A 17,078-nucleotide genomic window follows, 5' to 3' on the forward strand; every position below is an offset into this window, starting at 1 on the left:
TCGCCTACTACAGTGGTGGGTATAAAAATGAAGTCAAACAAATTTTGTTGAAAATTTTCAGTTATTTTTGTGAAATCGGCGAGACATCAGCGTTTGTAATACATTTTAGTTAAAAATTTATAAAATTAACTAAAATGTTCCTTCCTAGAGGGGTCACTGGTTTTTGAGTAAATTTCTAATCAACATTTTATTTATTTAGTTTATTTGAAGAATATTTTCTTTAAAAATTATATTTATGTTTTTATATTTCCCTTAAGGAAAATATGCCATACTCCATCGAATTTTGTTGTGATCTCATTGAACTTTGTAAACAAATTTATCAAAATTAAATTTAGTTTCAATTTAAATTTATTTAACAATTTCCCCTGTCCTTATTTAAGCTATCTGTATTCACAAAAATCCATTCATTTATAAATTTGACAACAAATTCAAAGAGCTGCAGATTTCAGATTTCCATTGCTTGATAAATTCATCCATAAAAACGGTTTGTGGTTTTTGTCAAAATCTAATATCGTGCTTTCGCTCTCTGCTAGGTATTTTTTGTGGTGCTTCGATTTCTCTTTTTTTTTTTGGAATATGTTTCCTGTTTTATTTTATTGAATAATTAAGTCTGGCATTAAATTGTATTTATCGGTAACCACAATGAAATGTGAAAATTTCCCTGATTTATGCAACAGAACAAAAAACCACACTCACTCAGTAATTGCAAATTAACTGGCAATCTATTTTGTAGCGGATTTTTAGTATGTTTGATGGGGATCCATTATTTGAAATTCATTTTTATTTTATTGGTTAGCAATTTCCTATTTGTTAGTCTATTGTACACAAAAAAAAAAAAATCAATTGCATTCGTTTCCTCCTGCCCTTGAAAGAGGTCGGAAAGATGGGAATATTGGCTAATATTAACCAAAGCCTGGCAACCTTATTTTAATGATGAAAACATGAATAGATTTTTTTGTACACAATTTCGTTTCGCTCTTCTTTATAAAAAATATTGGCATTTGTGAAAAATACAGACCTTCAACAGAAGGTAATATGGTCTGGGGGGAAATTCAACTCCCTTTTTGGTCTATGATTTCTGACCACAAATAAACGAAACCGCTATAAAGGCCTTTACTAACAGTGAAATTGCTATTTTTTGTTTGGGGCCAAAGTGTGGTATTTTATTGCAATTTATGCTGTCGAATTTCTCCACAATTTTCCAATTTCATTTTACGGAAGTTCTGATATTTATTTCTGCAATAATGATGTCATTCCACAGACAATGGGAATGATAGGACTTTGTTGGAAAATACGAAAACAAAATGGTATAGTAATGTGGGGAATTATAAATATTTTAATTGGATTTGTAAAATTTTTATATATAGTACAAAAAAGAAAAACAAAAATAAAAAGAAATAAAATAAAATAAAATAAAATAAAATAAAATAAAATAAAATAAAATAAAATAGAATATAATAAAAATATAAATGTTTATTTAAAGAAAGTGCATAATATTAATATTATTAAAATAAAATTAAATAAAATAAATTAAAAATAAAATAAAATAAAATAAAATAAAATAAAATAAAATAAAATTAAATAAAATAAATTAAATTAAAAATAAAATAAAATGCTCTTGGTCAATATATAATTATATAAATTCACTTTACCATTAATCGATTCCTCTTTTATTCAATCTTAACTATATACAGTAGTTTTTATTATTTTTTCAATCTTAACTATATATTTGCAATAGTTTTTATTTTTTTTTCTTTTTTATAAAATTTGTTTGTAAGGTTTTTTTGCGCTTTTTCCTTCGATCGTTTATTCATTTATAAACTATAGATTGTAATATCAAACTCGTTTGTAAATATTCAAGTTGCAAAGTCGCTAAGACTAATCTCTTTAAATTTGTATATATACTAGTATTCTATGGTACACAAGCTTATATTAATTATCAATAAAAAAAAATAAATAAATAAAAATAAGTAAGAAAAAAAATAAAATAAAGCAAAATACGGTAAGATAACATACAATAAAATAAAACAAAATAAAATAAAATACAATAAAAAAAATAAAATCGAATAAAACAAATAAAATAAAATAAAATAAAACAAAATAAGATAAAATAAAATAAATTAAAAATAATAAAATAAAATAAAATAAAATAAAATAAAACAAAAATATAAGCTTTAATAAAAAGAAAGTTTATAATATTAATTTTTTGTTCACTTAATTTAGTATAATTTTTGAAATTGATGTAATTTCGTTCTTTGCCTTTAAAGATTAATTTTAATTTTGTCAAAATTTTATTTCTATAGAAAATATTGTCAAAATGTTATTTCTATATAAAGTTTCTGTCAAAATTTTACTTACATAGATAATTTTTCTATAGAAAATTTTGTCAAAAGTTTATTTCTATAGAAAGGTTTGTCAAAGTTTTATATCTATAGAAAGTTTTGTCAAAATTTTATATCTATAGGAAATTTTTGCATTATTTTATTTCTATAGAAAATTTTGTCAAAATTTTATTTCGTTTTTTATTGCAGCTTAAAACCATACATTGACTAAACTACAAGTGTAGCTTAACCAACAGAGGAAAAGAATGTTTGTCAAATTTATTTGGGCAAAGCCCTATAGACTGCAAGATGGTTGGATGGACGCACGTTTCGGAATTACCACATTCCTCATCAGCATCCTCTACTTGCAGCAAAACTACCAACCAATTATCATAATAAATTCAGGCAGTTCATTAAACCCAACAATAAACCACACTTGAACCCTCCGAAATAAGGCTTTATATTGATAGCCGGCTTATGCCGAAATAAATTCAAAACAAACATATCTCTTTTCCTATGCCACTGTCAAATCATCGATTTGAATTCAGTTGGCTGGGTTTATTTTGAGTGTGCTTCCTCTTCTTTTTCCATTCTTTTTGTTTTGTTATTGTTGGTTTTGTTCTTTAAGTATTGTTGTTGTTTTTTCCTCTGTTGGTTAAGCTACTCTTGTAGATTAGTCAATGTATGGTTTTAAGCTGCAATAAAAAACGACAATGCTGATGAGGAATGTGGTAATTCCGAAACGTGCGTCCATCCAACCATCTTGCAGTCTATAGGGCTTTGCCCAAATAAACTTGACAAGCATACTTTTCCTCTGTTGGTTAATCTACACTTGTAGTTTAATCAATGTATGGTTTTAAGCTGAAATCAGAAAATCAACAACAAGAAATAAAATTATGACAAAATTTTCTATAGAAGTAATATTTGACAAAATTTTCTACAAAAATAAAATTTTGAGAAAAATTTCTGTTGAAAGAAGATGCTTTAAGAACAAAACCAACAATAATAAAACAAAAAGAATGGAAAATTTTATTTCTAAAGAAAATTTTGTCAAAATATTATTTCTATAAAAATAGTATCAACATTTCTATAGAAAATTTTGTTAAAGTTTTATTTCTGAAGAAAATTTTGTCATTACTTTATTTTTACTGAAAATTTTGTCAAAATTTTATATTATTAGAAATTTTGCCAAAATTTTTTTCTATAGATAATTTTGTCAAATTTTTTTTTCTGTAGATAATTTTGTCAAAATTTTATTTCTATAGAAAACTTTGCTATTATTTTATTTCCATAGAAAATTTTCTCATAATTTTATTTCTATAGAAAATTATGTTAAAATTTCATTTTTTTAGAAAATTTCTGTCAAAATTTTCTTTCTATAGAAAATTTTGTCACAATCTATATATATAGATAATTTTGTCAACATTTATGCCTACAGAAAATTTTGTCAACATTTTATTTCTATAGAAAATTTTGTCAAAATTTTATTTCTAACGAAAATTTTGTCAAAATTTTATATCTAAAAAATTTTCTCATTATTTTATTTCTATAGAAAATTATGTCAAAATTTCATTTTTATAGAAAATTAATGCAAAATGTTATTCCTATGGAAAATTTTGTCAATATTTCATATCTATAGAAAATTTTGTCAAAATCTATTTCTATAGAAAATTTTGGCAAAATTTTATTTCTATATAAAGTTTCTGTCAAAATTTTATTGCCATACATAATTTTCGCATAATTTTATTTCTATAGAAAATTTTGTCAAAATTTTATTTCTATAGAAAAGTTTGTCAAAATTTTATATATAGAAAATGTTGTCAAAATTTTATATCTATAGGAAATTTTAGCATTACTTTATTTCTATAGAAAACTTTGTCAAAATTTTATTTCTATAGAAAAGCTTGTTAAAATTTTATTTCTGAAGAAAACTTTGCCATTATTTTATTTCTATAAAAAAATTTGTCAAAATTTTATTTCTATACAAAAATTTGTCAAAATGTTATTTCTATAGAAAATTTTGTTATTATAGAAATTTTTGTCAAAATTTTATTTCTATAGAAAATTTTGTTAATGTATTTATTTCCATAGAAAATATTGTCAACATTTTATTTATATAAAAATTTTGTCAAGATTTTATTTCTATAAAAAATTTGTCACTGTTTTCTAAAGAGTATGTTTTCAAACTTTTATTTCTGAAGAAAATTTTGCCATTGGAAAATGTTCTGTAGCAAATTTTGTCAAAATTTTATTTCTATAGAAAATTTTGTCTAAATTTTTTTTCTATAGAAAATTTTGTCAAAATGTTATTTCTATAAAAATATTATCAAAATTTCTATAGACAATTTTGTTAAAATTTTATTTCTGGAAAAAATTTTGCCATTACTTTATTTCTACAGAAAATTTTGTCAAAATTTTATATCTGTAGAGCATTTTGCCAAATTTTTTTTCTATATATAATTTTGTCAAGTTTTTTTCTATAGATAATTTTGTAAAAATTTTATTTCTATAGAAAATTTTGCCATTATTTTATTTCTATAAAAAATTTTCTCATTATTTTATTTCTGTAGAAAATTATGTCAAAATTTCATTTTTATAGAAAATTATGGCAAAATTTTCTTTCTAGCGAAAATTTTGTCAAAATTGACTATCTAAAAAAATTTTCTCATTATTTTATAGAAAATTATGTCAAAATTTCATTTTTATAGAAAATTATGGCAAAATTGTATTTCTGTGGAAAATGTTGTCAAAATTTTATTTCTATAGAAAATTTTCTCATTATTTTATTTCTATAGAAGATTATGTCAAAATTTAATTTTTATAGAAAATTTCTGTCAAAATTTCATTTTTATAGAAAATTTCTGTCAAAATTTTCTTTCTAGCGAAAATTTTGTCAAAATTGTCTATCTAAAAAAATTTTCTCATTATTTTATTTCCATAGAAAATTATGTCAAAATTTCATTTTTATGGAAAAGTTTGTCAAAATTTTATTTCTATATAAAGTTTCTGTCAAAATTTTACTTCCGTAGATAATTTTTTCAAAATTTTATTTCTATAGAAAATTTTGTCAACATTTTATTTCTATAGAAAAGATTGTCAAAATTTTATATCTATAGAAAATTTTGTCAAAATTTTATTTCTGAAGGAAATTTTGTCAAAATTTTATTTCTATAGATAATTTTGTCAACATTTATGTCTACAGAAAATGTTTTCAACATTTTATTTCTAAATAAAATTTTGTCAAAATTTTATTTCTAACGAAAATTTTGTCAAAATTAGATATACTAAAAAATTAGATATAGATATACTAAAAAAATTTTCTCATTATTTTATTTCTATAGAAAATTATGTCAAAATTTCATTTTTATAGAAAATTATGTCAAAATTTTATTTCTATGGAAAATTGTGTCAAAATTTTATTTCTATAGAAAATTTTGTCCAAATCTATTTCTATAGAAAATTCTATGCTATAGAACATTTTCCAATAGCAACATTTTCTTCAGAAATAAAGTTTTAACAAAATTTTCTATAGATATAAAATTTTGACAAAATTTTCTATAGAAATAGATTTGGACAAAATTTTCTATAGAAATAAAATTTTGACACAACTTTCCATAGAAATAAAATTTCGACATAATTTTCTATAAAAATGAAATTTTGACATAATTTTCTATAGAAATAAAATAATGAGAAATTTTTTTAGATATACAATTTTGACAAAATTTTCGTTAGAAATAAAATTGTGACAAAATTTTCTATAGAAATGAAATGTTGAAAACATTTTCTGTAGACATAAATGTTGACAAAATTATCTATAGAACAAAATTATCTATATTTTGTCAAAATTTTATTTCTATAGAAAATTTTGTCAACATTTTATTTCTATAGAAAATTTTGTCAAAATTTTTTTTCTAAAGAAAATTATGTCAAAATTTTATTTCTGAACAAAATTTTGTTAACCCTTTCACTACCGATGTCCCCTACAGAGGACATTCGAAAACGACTCCAAACTATAGCTCCCCATATAGTTTCGATTTAGTTCTCAATGATATTTTAAAGCAGAGGCTCTTATCTAAATAAGTTATAAATATTTTCCATATTGCTGGGCACTAAATTATATTTTCATAACATTTTTGGACAATTAACGAAAAATACACAATTTTGAGACAATTTTTCTACTGTACGTCTCAAGTAAATGGATATTCATATAAAAACTATAGCCTATATTATTTAAGATTCTTTTTTAAATTTTTGTTTTCGATAGATTCAACAGATATTACATGCCAAATAGCGTTTAGTTTCTTATGAACATTTGGTCAAAATTCAAGAATTATGCTTTCAGAACAAACACATATAGCTTTATAAATAATTGAGGTAGGCCTTCCAAATTGCTATAGTTTTTCAATATGCTGTTAGTACAAGTAGAAATAGAGGAAAAAGGGTTAATATTTTGCAAAATTTAGCAAAACATCAAGAATTCTAACAACCTACCAAATAGTAAAAAATCTACTATTTGTGATATAATTCTATCAAATTTGGTAACTATCTCCTCAAGATTTGAAATCGGGAGATCGGTTTATACACTCAAAAAACAGTTTGCTTGGAGCTAAAGATTTTGATCTTCCCTTAAGGAGTTTGGTATTGATTTCAAAGATGCTGCTTGTTTAAAATAAATGCGTTTTTTGCTTTAAATCTACGATCAATAAACTTTAAATTAAATTATAAAATGTTTGATAATTTATTGTATAAACAAATTTTTCCAAAACGGTTAGAGCTTATTCTAAACAAAAATTGGTTTAGTTTCAATTTTTGTTTTTTTTTCTTTTTTGGAAATAGTTCGTATGCATTTAATTAAAAAAAATATTTTCCACAATTTTTTAAAGTTTCATTTATTCACCTACCTCGTTTCTATTTAACGACTAATGTAAAATCGATACGAGTTTTGCTGAATGCTTTGTTGTTATTCCTTGAATTCCTTAGAGGGTTTTTGGCGGTCTTCATTTTTTACAGTTTTTTTACGTTTTTGTCAACAAACAAAATTCAAATCATTGTGAATATTTTATGATAAATCGAATTATTGCTACTCTCTTGCAGTGGGTTTCCTTTCGTTTTCTTGTCACTTGAATGCCTCGAACAAAAAAAATGATATTTAACAATATTAAGGAACCAAGCAGAAAAAGGCTAATATCTGAAGGCAATTTTTGTTGATGCACTAACTCACTTTCCTGCCCAAAGATATTCCTGGTATGCAAATATTTCCCATGCTGGAAAAATCTAGTCTTTTTATCTTTTTTTAGATCGCGTTAGCTATTTCCGTGCAAACTATTGCAAATTCTTTTATGTGTGGGTTGTTTGGTTGAAGGTTTACATTTTTCTCCCTATATTGAAAATTCTTATCATGATTATTAATAATACCTTGGAGACATGATTGTTATTATTAGTGTCATAAATTTTAAGTCAGTTTTTTTTATGACATGACAGGTTTTTTTGTAATTTTTTTCGCCATTAAGGAATTTTGCGAATAATTTTTTTTGTTGGACTTAAATTTTATTTACAACCGTTTGGGATTGGCCATAGCCTGGGTGAGATATAAGCACGGTTGCCACAGTTGGCAGAATTTTCTATAGAAATACAATTTTGACAAAATTTTCTATAGAAATAAAATTTGGACAAAATTTTCTATAGAAATAAAATTTAAAAAAAAAATTCTAGAGAAATAAAATTTAGACAAAAATTTCTAGAGAAGTAACATTTTGACAAAAGTTTCTATAGAAAGAAAATGTTGACAAAATTTTCTATGGAAATAAAATTCCCATTAAGACCAAATTTTCTATGGGAATCAAATTACGACAACATTTTTTATGGAAATAAAATTTGATAAAATTTTCTATAGAAATGAAATTTTGACAAAATTTTCTATGGAAATAAAGTTTTGACAACATTTTCTATAGAAATAAAATGTTGACAAAATTTTCTATAGAAATAAAATTTTGACAATATTTTCTATAAAAATAAAATTTGGACAAAATTTTCTATAGAAATAAATTTTGACAAAAAATTCCTAGAAAAATAAAATTTGGACAAAAATTTCTAGAGAAGTAACATTTTGACAAAATTTTCAATAGAAACAAAATGTTGACACAATTTTCTATGGGAATAAAATTAAGACAAAATTTTCTATGGGAATCAACTTACGACAAAATTTTTTATGGAAATAAAATTTTGACAAAATTTTCTATAGAAATAAAATTTTGACAACATTTTCTATAGAAATGAAATTTTGACAAAATTTTCTATGGAAATAAAGTTTCGACAAAAATTTCTATAGAAATAAATTTTGACAAAATTTTCTATTGAAATAAAATTTGGACAACATTTTCTATAGAAATAAAATTTGAACAAAATTTTCTATAGAAATAACATTTTGACAAAATTTTCTATAGAAATACAATTTGAAAAAATTCCTAGAGAAATAAAATTTGGACAAAATTTCTAGAGAAGTAACATTTTGAAAAAAATTTCTATGGAAATTTTGACAACATTTTCTATAGAAATTTTGACAGAATTTTCTATAAAAATAAAATTTTCTATGGACATAAAATTAAGACAAAATTTTATATGGAAAAAAATGTTCGCAAAATTTTCTATAGAAATGAAATTTTGACAAAATTTTCGATGGAAATGAAATTTTGACAAAATTTTCTATGGAAATAAAATTTTGACAAAATTTTCTATCGGCATGAAATGTTGACAAAACTTTCTATAGAAATTAAATTTTGACCAAATTTTCTATAGAAATAAAATTTTGACAAAATTTTCTATAGAAATAAAATTTGGACAACATATTCAATAGAAATAAAATTTGCACAAAATTTTCTATAGAAATACATTTTTGACAAACAAATTCCTAAAGAAATAAAATCTGGACAAAAATTTCAAGAAGTAACATTTTGAAAAAATTTTCTATAGAAACAAAATTTTGACAAAATTTTCTATAAAAATAAAATTTTCTATGGAAATAAAATTTTGACAAAATTTTCTACCGAAATGAAATTGTGACAAAATTTTCTATAGAAATAAAATGTTGACAAAATTTCTATAGAAATAAAATTTTGACAAAATTTTCTATAGAAATAAAATTTTCAGAAATTTTCTATAGATATAAAATTTTGACAAAATTTTCTAAAGAAATAATATTTTGACAACATTTTCTATAGAAGTAAAATTTTTCAGAAATTTTCTATAGTAATAAACTTTTGAAAAAAATTTCAATAGAAATAAAATTTTTTCAGAAATTTTCTATAGAAATAAAATTTTGATAAAATTTGCTGTAGAAATAAAATTTTGATAAAATTTGCTATAGAAATAAAATTTTGACAAAATTTTCTATAGAAATAAAATTTTTCAGAAATTTTCTATAAACATAAAATCTTGTTAAAATTATTTTTGGCTCGAGTGGAAATGTTGCATATATCCACGGATGCGACCTAACTTGGGAACTTTGTTGCTCAAAAATGCCTGATTTGCAAGATTTCTGGGACAGATCGCATCTCCATACGAAGAAACGGACGGACGTCGCTAGATTGACTCAAAATTTCATCACGACCAAGAATGATGGGGTCTAAGGCCGATATTTCGATGCATAACGATTTAAATGAGAGGCTATGCAAAATTTGATGTCTAAACTATACTTCAAAACAAACATCTGAGTTATTCAGGGGTGGCTCAGTAAGTACTTCGTCGAAATTGTTGAACAATATGCCTTAGTGCCAGCGAACGAGTTACTCTTCGTAGATTGGTAACAAAAAACGAAGTCGCTAGACCAAATTTAGTATCTGTAGCAATATAATCTCATCTTGGCATTTTAAGAAAATATTGTGTGTGTATTTGGCTATGGAGTTTTTGTCCCGCCAGCCGGTGTTGTGTAGTGTAATTATACACGTGTCCATGAATTCTCTTATTAGTTATTGTTTACCATAAATGTTTTGTTTTCCTAATTATACATGATTTTATATTAATGGAGAGTCCATAAATAATTCGGTAGATTTAACTTTTGTTGCATTTTCGTTTTGGTTAATTCCCCCTATTGAGTATATATGGCGAAACCCAGTAGTTTGTAGAAGTGAAGAAAAAAAGTAAGAATTAAAGGCCTCTGTATTGATTTTTTTTTGTGATCAAAAAATTTTTGAATGTTGCGTCGAAAAGCAATATCATAAAATTCTCATTTTAATGGCATACTATTGATGACAAGCTATTGAAAGGTCTGTAAGAAATCGATCTCTAATTACCCAAAAGAATTGACTAACTAATATGAAATTCATTATCCATATAATAGAGCGAGCTACATGCCCACAGTTGCAGTAGATTTTTTTATTGTTTGGTAGATTGGTAGATTTCTTAATATTTTTGGTATATGTAGCAAAATATTCCTCTCCAACTAATATGTACTTTAGTTTTCTATAGAAATAACATGTTGACAAATTTTCCTACAGAAATTACATTTTGGCAAACTTTTCTATAGAAATAAAATTTTGACACAATTTTATATAGAAATAAAATTTCGAGAAAATTTTCTATAGAAATAAAATTTTGAGAAAAATTGTTATAGAAATAAAATTTTGAGAAAATTTTCTATAGAAATAACATGTTGACAAATTTTCCTAAAGAAATAACATTTTGACAAAATTTTCTATAGAAATAAAAATTTGACAAAAAATTCCTAGAGAAATAAAATTTTGCAAAAATTTCTATAGAAATAAAGTTTTGACAAAATTTTCTATAGAAATGAAATTTTGGCAAAAGTTTCTATAGAAATAAAATTTTGACAAAATTTTTTATAGAAATAAAATTTGAGCAAAATTTACTATAGAAATAAAATTTTGACCAAATTTTTTATAGAAATAAAATTTGAGCAAAATTTTCTATAGAAATAAAATTTTGACAAAATTCTCTATAGAAGTGAAATTTTGGCAAAATTTTGTATGGCAATGAAATATTGACAAAATAACATTTTGGCAAATTTTTTTTAGAAATAAAATTTTGCCAAAATTTTCTATACAGAAAAAATTTTTGACACAATTTTATATAGAAATGAAATTTCGATAAAAATTTCTATAGAAATAATATTTTGACAAAATTTTCTCAAAAAAAAAAAAAATTGGCAATAATTTTTATAAAAAAAAATTTTGGCAAAATTTTCCTAGGACATAAAATTTTGACAAAATTTTATACAGAAATAACATTTTGACAAAATTTTCTGTAGAAATCAAAAATTTTACAATTTTTTCTAAGAAAATAAAATTTTGACAAAATTTTCTATAAAAATACCAATTTGGCAAAATTTTCTATAGAAATAAAATGTTGACAAAATTTTCTATATAAATAAAATGTTGACAAAATTTTTTATAGAAATAAAATTTTGACAAAATTTTTTATAGATATAAAATTTTGACAAAATTATCTGTAGAAAAAAATTGTGACAATAATTTCTATAGAAATAAAATTATGGCAAAATTTTCTTAGGAAATAAAATTTTGATAAAATTTTCTACAGAAATACCATTTTGACAAAATTTTCTATAGAAATAAAACTTTGACAAAATTTTCTATGGAAATAAAATTTTGACAAAATTTTTTATAGAAATGAATTTTTGACAAAATGTTCTATGGAAATGAAATTTTGACAAAATAAAACTTTGACAAAAATTTCTATGGAAATGAAATTTTGACAAAACTTTCTATGGAAATAAAATTTTGACAAAATTTTCTATAGAAATAAATTTTTGACAAAACTTTCTATAGAAATGAAATTTTGACAACATTTTCTATAGAAATGAAATTTTAACAAAATTTTCTATAGAAATAACATTTTGACAAAATTATCTATAGAAATAAAATTTTGACAATATCTTTGAAAAAATTTTGAGAAAATCTTATTTCTGTAGAAAAAATATTTGAACAAAATTTTCTATAATAATATAATTTTGACAAAATGTTCTACGGTAATATAATTTTGACAAAATTTTCTATAGTAATGCAATTTTGACAAAATTTTCTATAGTAATGCAATTTTGACAAAATTTTCTATAGAAATAAAATTTTTCAGAAATTTTCTATAGAAATAAAATGTTGGCAAACTTTTCTAAAGAAATAATATTTTGACAAAATTTTCTATAGAAATAAAATTTTTCAGAAATTTTCTACAGTAATAAACTTTTGAAAAATTTTTCAATAGAAATAAAATTTTTCAGAAATTTTCTATAGAAATAAAATTTCGATAAAAATTTCTATAGAAATAAAATTTTGACAAAATTTTCTCTAGAACAAAAAAAAATTGACAATAATTTCTATAGAAATAAAATGTTGGCAAAATTTTCTTAGGACATAAAATTTTGACAAAATTTTATACAGAAAGAACATTTTGACAAAAATTTTTATAGAAATCAAAAATTTTACAATTTTTTCTAAGAAAATAAAATTTTGACAAAATTTTCTATAGAAATAAAATGTTAACAAAATTTTTTATAGAAATAAAATTTTGACAAAATTTTTTATAGAAATAAAATTTTGACAAAATTTTCTGTAGAAAAAAATTTTGACAATAATTTCTATAGAAATAAAATTTGGACAAAATTTTCTCTAGAAAAAAAATTGACAATAATTTTTATAGAAATAAAATTTTGGCAAAATTTTCTTAGGAAATAAAATGTTGACAAAATTTTCTACAGAAATACCATTTTGACAAAATTTTCTATAGAAATAAAATGTTGACAAACTTTTTTTACAGAAATAAAATTTTGACAAAATTTTCTATAGAAATGAAATTTTGACAAAATTTTCTATGGAAATGAAAGTTTGACAAAATTTTCTATAGAAATAAAACTTTGACAAAATTTTCTATGGAAATGAAATTTTGACAAAATTTTCTATGGAAATAAAATTTTGACAAAATTTTCTATAGAAATAAATTTTTGACAAAACTTTCTATAGAAATGAAATTTTGACAACATTTTCTATAGAAATAACATTTTGACAAAATTTTCAATAGAAATAAAATTTTGACAAAATTTTCTAAAATTTTGTCAAAATTTTCTACAGAAATAAGATTTTCTGTAGGAAAAATATTTGGACAACATTTTCTATAATAATACAATTTTGACAAAATGTTCTACAGTAATACAATTTTGACAAAATTTTCTATAGTAATACAATTTTGACAAAATTTTCTATAGAAATAAAATTTTTCAGAAATTGTCTATAGAAATAAAAGTTTGTCAAACTATTCTAAAGAAATAATATTTTGACAAAATTTTGTACAGAAATAAATTTTTCAGAAATTTTCAATAGAAATAAAATTTTTCAGAAATTTTCTATAGAAATAAAATTTCGATAAAAATTTCTATAGAAATAAAATTTTGACAAAATTTTCTCGAGAAGAAAAATTTACAATAATTTCTATAGAAATAAAATTTGGGCAACATTTTCTTAGGACATAAAATTTTGACAAAATTTTATACAGAAATAACACTTTGACAAAATTTTCTATAGAAATCAAAAATTTTACAATTTATTCTAAGAAAATAAAATTTTGACAAAATTTTTTAGAGAAATAAAATTTTGACAAAATTTTCTCTAGAAAAAAATTTTGACAAATATTTTTATAGAAATAAAATTTTGACAAAAATTTCTCTAGAAAAAAAATTGATAATAATTTCTATGGAAATAAAATTTTGGCAAAATTTTCTTAGAAAATAAAATTTTGACAAAATTTTCTACAGAAATACCATTTTGACTAAATTTTCTATAGAAATAAAATGTTGACAAAAAGTTTTATAGAAATAAAATTTTGACAAAATTTTCTATAGAAATGAAATGAAATTCTATAAAAATAAAATTTTTAAAAAATTTTCGATATAACTGGCAGTTTCAGCCTAACGGAGCTACATGAAAATGGCCGTATATATGATTAATTTTTCTATTTTCAGTCATTATTTCCAGTTCTGCAGTTCTACTGTCAGTAGTAGATTTTCAATGACAAACATATTTTAAATTTCTATAGTAAAATACATTTTGTGGGGTATACTTTGTCAGTAATACTGACATGACATGATCAGTAGTGATTCACTACAGTTTCACTATTGACATTTCCTATAGGGATAGTACAGTTAAAATATTTATGAAAATTTACCTACATTTTTTGAGTGTATTAAAACCATTATCGGAATGCCTTAATGTTGAAAGCCTTTCCCGTTATCCAGCTAGTGAGCGAGAGTTTTCATCTGAGTATACTAAGTGCTTCTGGGTTTGCGTAGGTGTTGGTATGGGTGTGGGTGAGTGTGAGTGTGAGTGTGCGTGTTTGTGGCAGATGTAAGTATGCGTGTATTTGGGAAATATCTCATTAAATAAAAGCTCAAAGTTCACTCACCTACGTGGTAGTAATGGCAGATGATTACCAAATAGCCACAAACGTTTCTCACCAAACCATTTGTCCATATAGAAAGAAGATGGACATATGGCTTACCAGCAATAAAAAGGAGAAGAAGGATTGCAGTTTAATTTCTGTTTTTTAAGCGTTTGTTAGAGATGAATATTTTTGGTTGCGTATTTAGTAGAATTTTCAAAGATTTCGCTTTGAAGAGAATCTAGTACATTCATTGCGAAAATTTTTATTTTATATCATTATTATGTTTTTTCCATAGAGATAATAGGGGTTTGTTTCCATCGTTATCCACTAAAGGAGAATTTTTTTGCTATTTAATTTTTTATTTTTCGTTTTTTTTTTTTTATTTTTCTTTCCAAGCTCTAATAATTATTTTTGTAAACAAGCTTTTTCATTTATTTATTTTTTAAATTTTCATTTATTTAGAATTTCTAAAAATTTTCTTTGCTATTTATTTCACAGGTTTCTAGATTGCTTTTGGTTTTTTCCACTGATTTCCACTATGACTTGCCTTTCTTATTTGTTTATTTACTATTATTATTTTTTTTAGATTTTTTGGTTACTTAGTGCTGAACCACCGGTCCTTGTAAATTGTAGACGACAAAAATTCTCGACATTCTGCATGAATTTTGTGAACGCAAAATAAAACAAAAACACTAAATTGCCCGTCGAAAGTAACAGTCGCATGGGCAATGAATAAGGTAGGGCGGGTAAAAGGAAATGGATCTGTTGTTTATGGTTGACATTGGCAACGCGGTTTGTTTTGGCGGCGAATGATTATTGTATAGGAAAAAGGAGAGCGACTATTTATGAAGCGGAAAAGGGGTGAGATAGTTGGTGTGTGGGTGTGTGTGAATGTGTTCATAATGTCTGTTGCTTTAGCACAGTGTCGGCCAAAGTAATAAAACCACTTTTTATACCCTCCACCATAGGATGGTGGGTATATTAACTTTGTCATTCCGTTTGTAAAACATCGAAATATTGCTCTAAGACCCCATAAACTATATATATTCTGGGTCGTGGTGAAATTTTGAGTTGATCTAAGCATGTCCGTCCATCCGTCTGTTGAAATCACGCTTCCGAACGAAACAAGCTATCGATTTGAAACTTGGCACAAGTAGTTGTTATTGATGTAGGTCGGATGGTATTGCCATTACCGACGCTCAGATAAGGCTTGCGGATGCATCCGATCCGGCTGAAATTTGTTATATGGTGTTAGTATATGGTCTCTAAGAACCATGCAAAAATTGGTCCACATCGGTCCATAATTATATATAGATCCCATATAAACTGCTCCCCAGATTTGGCTTGCGGATCCTCTAAGAGAAGCAAATTTCATGCGATCCGGTTGAAATTTGGTACATGGTGTTAGTATATGGTCTATAAAAATCATGCAAAAATTGGTCCACATATGTAGATCCATAATTATATATAGCCCCCTTATAAACCGATCCCTACGTTTGACTTCCGGAGCTCTTGGAGGAGCAAAATTCATCCGATCAGGTTGAAATTTGATACATGGTGAAATTTGGTTCATTGCGCTAGTATGTTATATGGCCACTAACAACCATACCAAAATTGATCCATATCGGTCTATAGTTATATATGGCCGATCCCCAAAAATAATTCACCAAAATTTTATTACTATAGAAAATTTTTTGAAAATTTTAGTACTATAGAAAATTTTGTCACAATTTTATTACTATACAAAATTTTGTCAAGATTTTATTTCTATAGAAAATTTGGCAAAATTTTATTTCTATAGAAAATTTTGTGAAAATTTTATTTCTACAGAAAATTTTGTAAAAATTTTATTTCTATAGAAAATTTTGTAAAAATTTTATTTCTATAGAAATTTTTTTTTTTATTTTATTTCTTTAGAAAATTTTGTCAAAATTTTATTTCTATACACAATTTTTTCACGATTTTATTTATATAGAAAATTTTGTCAAAATTTTATTTCTATAGAAAATTTTGTTAAATTTTGTTTGCAACACCCAGAAGGAGACGAGATAGACACATAGTGTCTTTGGCAAAATGCCCAGGGTGGGCTCCTGAGTCGATATAGCGTCTGTCTATGAACACATTTTTGTGATCAAAGTCTATGTCGCAGTTTTAGTCCAATCGACTTCAAATTTGGCACAAGTATGTATTTTGCTCAGAATAGAAAATTTTGTCAAAATTTTACTTCTATAGAAAATTTTGTCAAAATTTTATTACTATAAAAAATTTTGTAAAAATTTTATTTCTATAGAAAATTTTGTCAAAATTTTATTTCAGTAGAAAATTTTGTCAAAATTTTATATCTATAGAAAATGT

General features: G+C 23.6%; 1 protein-coding gene across 2 annotated transcripts in view; it reads right to left on the minus strand.

Moving 5' to 3' along the window:
- LOC142223573 (cyclin-dependent kinase-like 1) overlaps nucleotides 1-15,221 on the minus strand; it is a 112,128-nt gene extending 96,907 nt beyond the window's left edge. Inside the window, exon 1 of one of the 2 annotated variants that reach the window (XM_075293461.1) lies at nucleotides 14,745-15,221. In XM_075293461.1, coding sequence (XP_075149576.1) covers nucleotides 14,745-14,812 — 68 coding nt within the window. In that variant the 5' untranslated portion in view covers nucleotides 14,813-15,221. The remainder of the gene's footprint in view (nucleotides 1-14,744) is intronic. The other variant, XM_075293462.1, reaches the window with a different exon arrangement.
- Between the last annotated feature and the right edge of the window lie 1,857 nt (nucleotides 15,222-17,078).

The sequence above is a fragment of the Haematobia irritans genome, chromosome 2 (genome assembly GCF_050003625.1).
Source record: "Haematobia irritans isolate KBUSLIRL chromosome 2, ASM5000362v1, whole genome shotgun sequence".
Lineage (NCBI taxonomy): Eukaryota > Metazoa > Arthropoda > Insecta > Diptera > Muscidae > Haematobia > Haematobia irritans.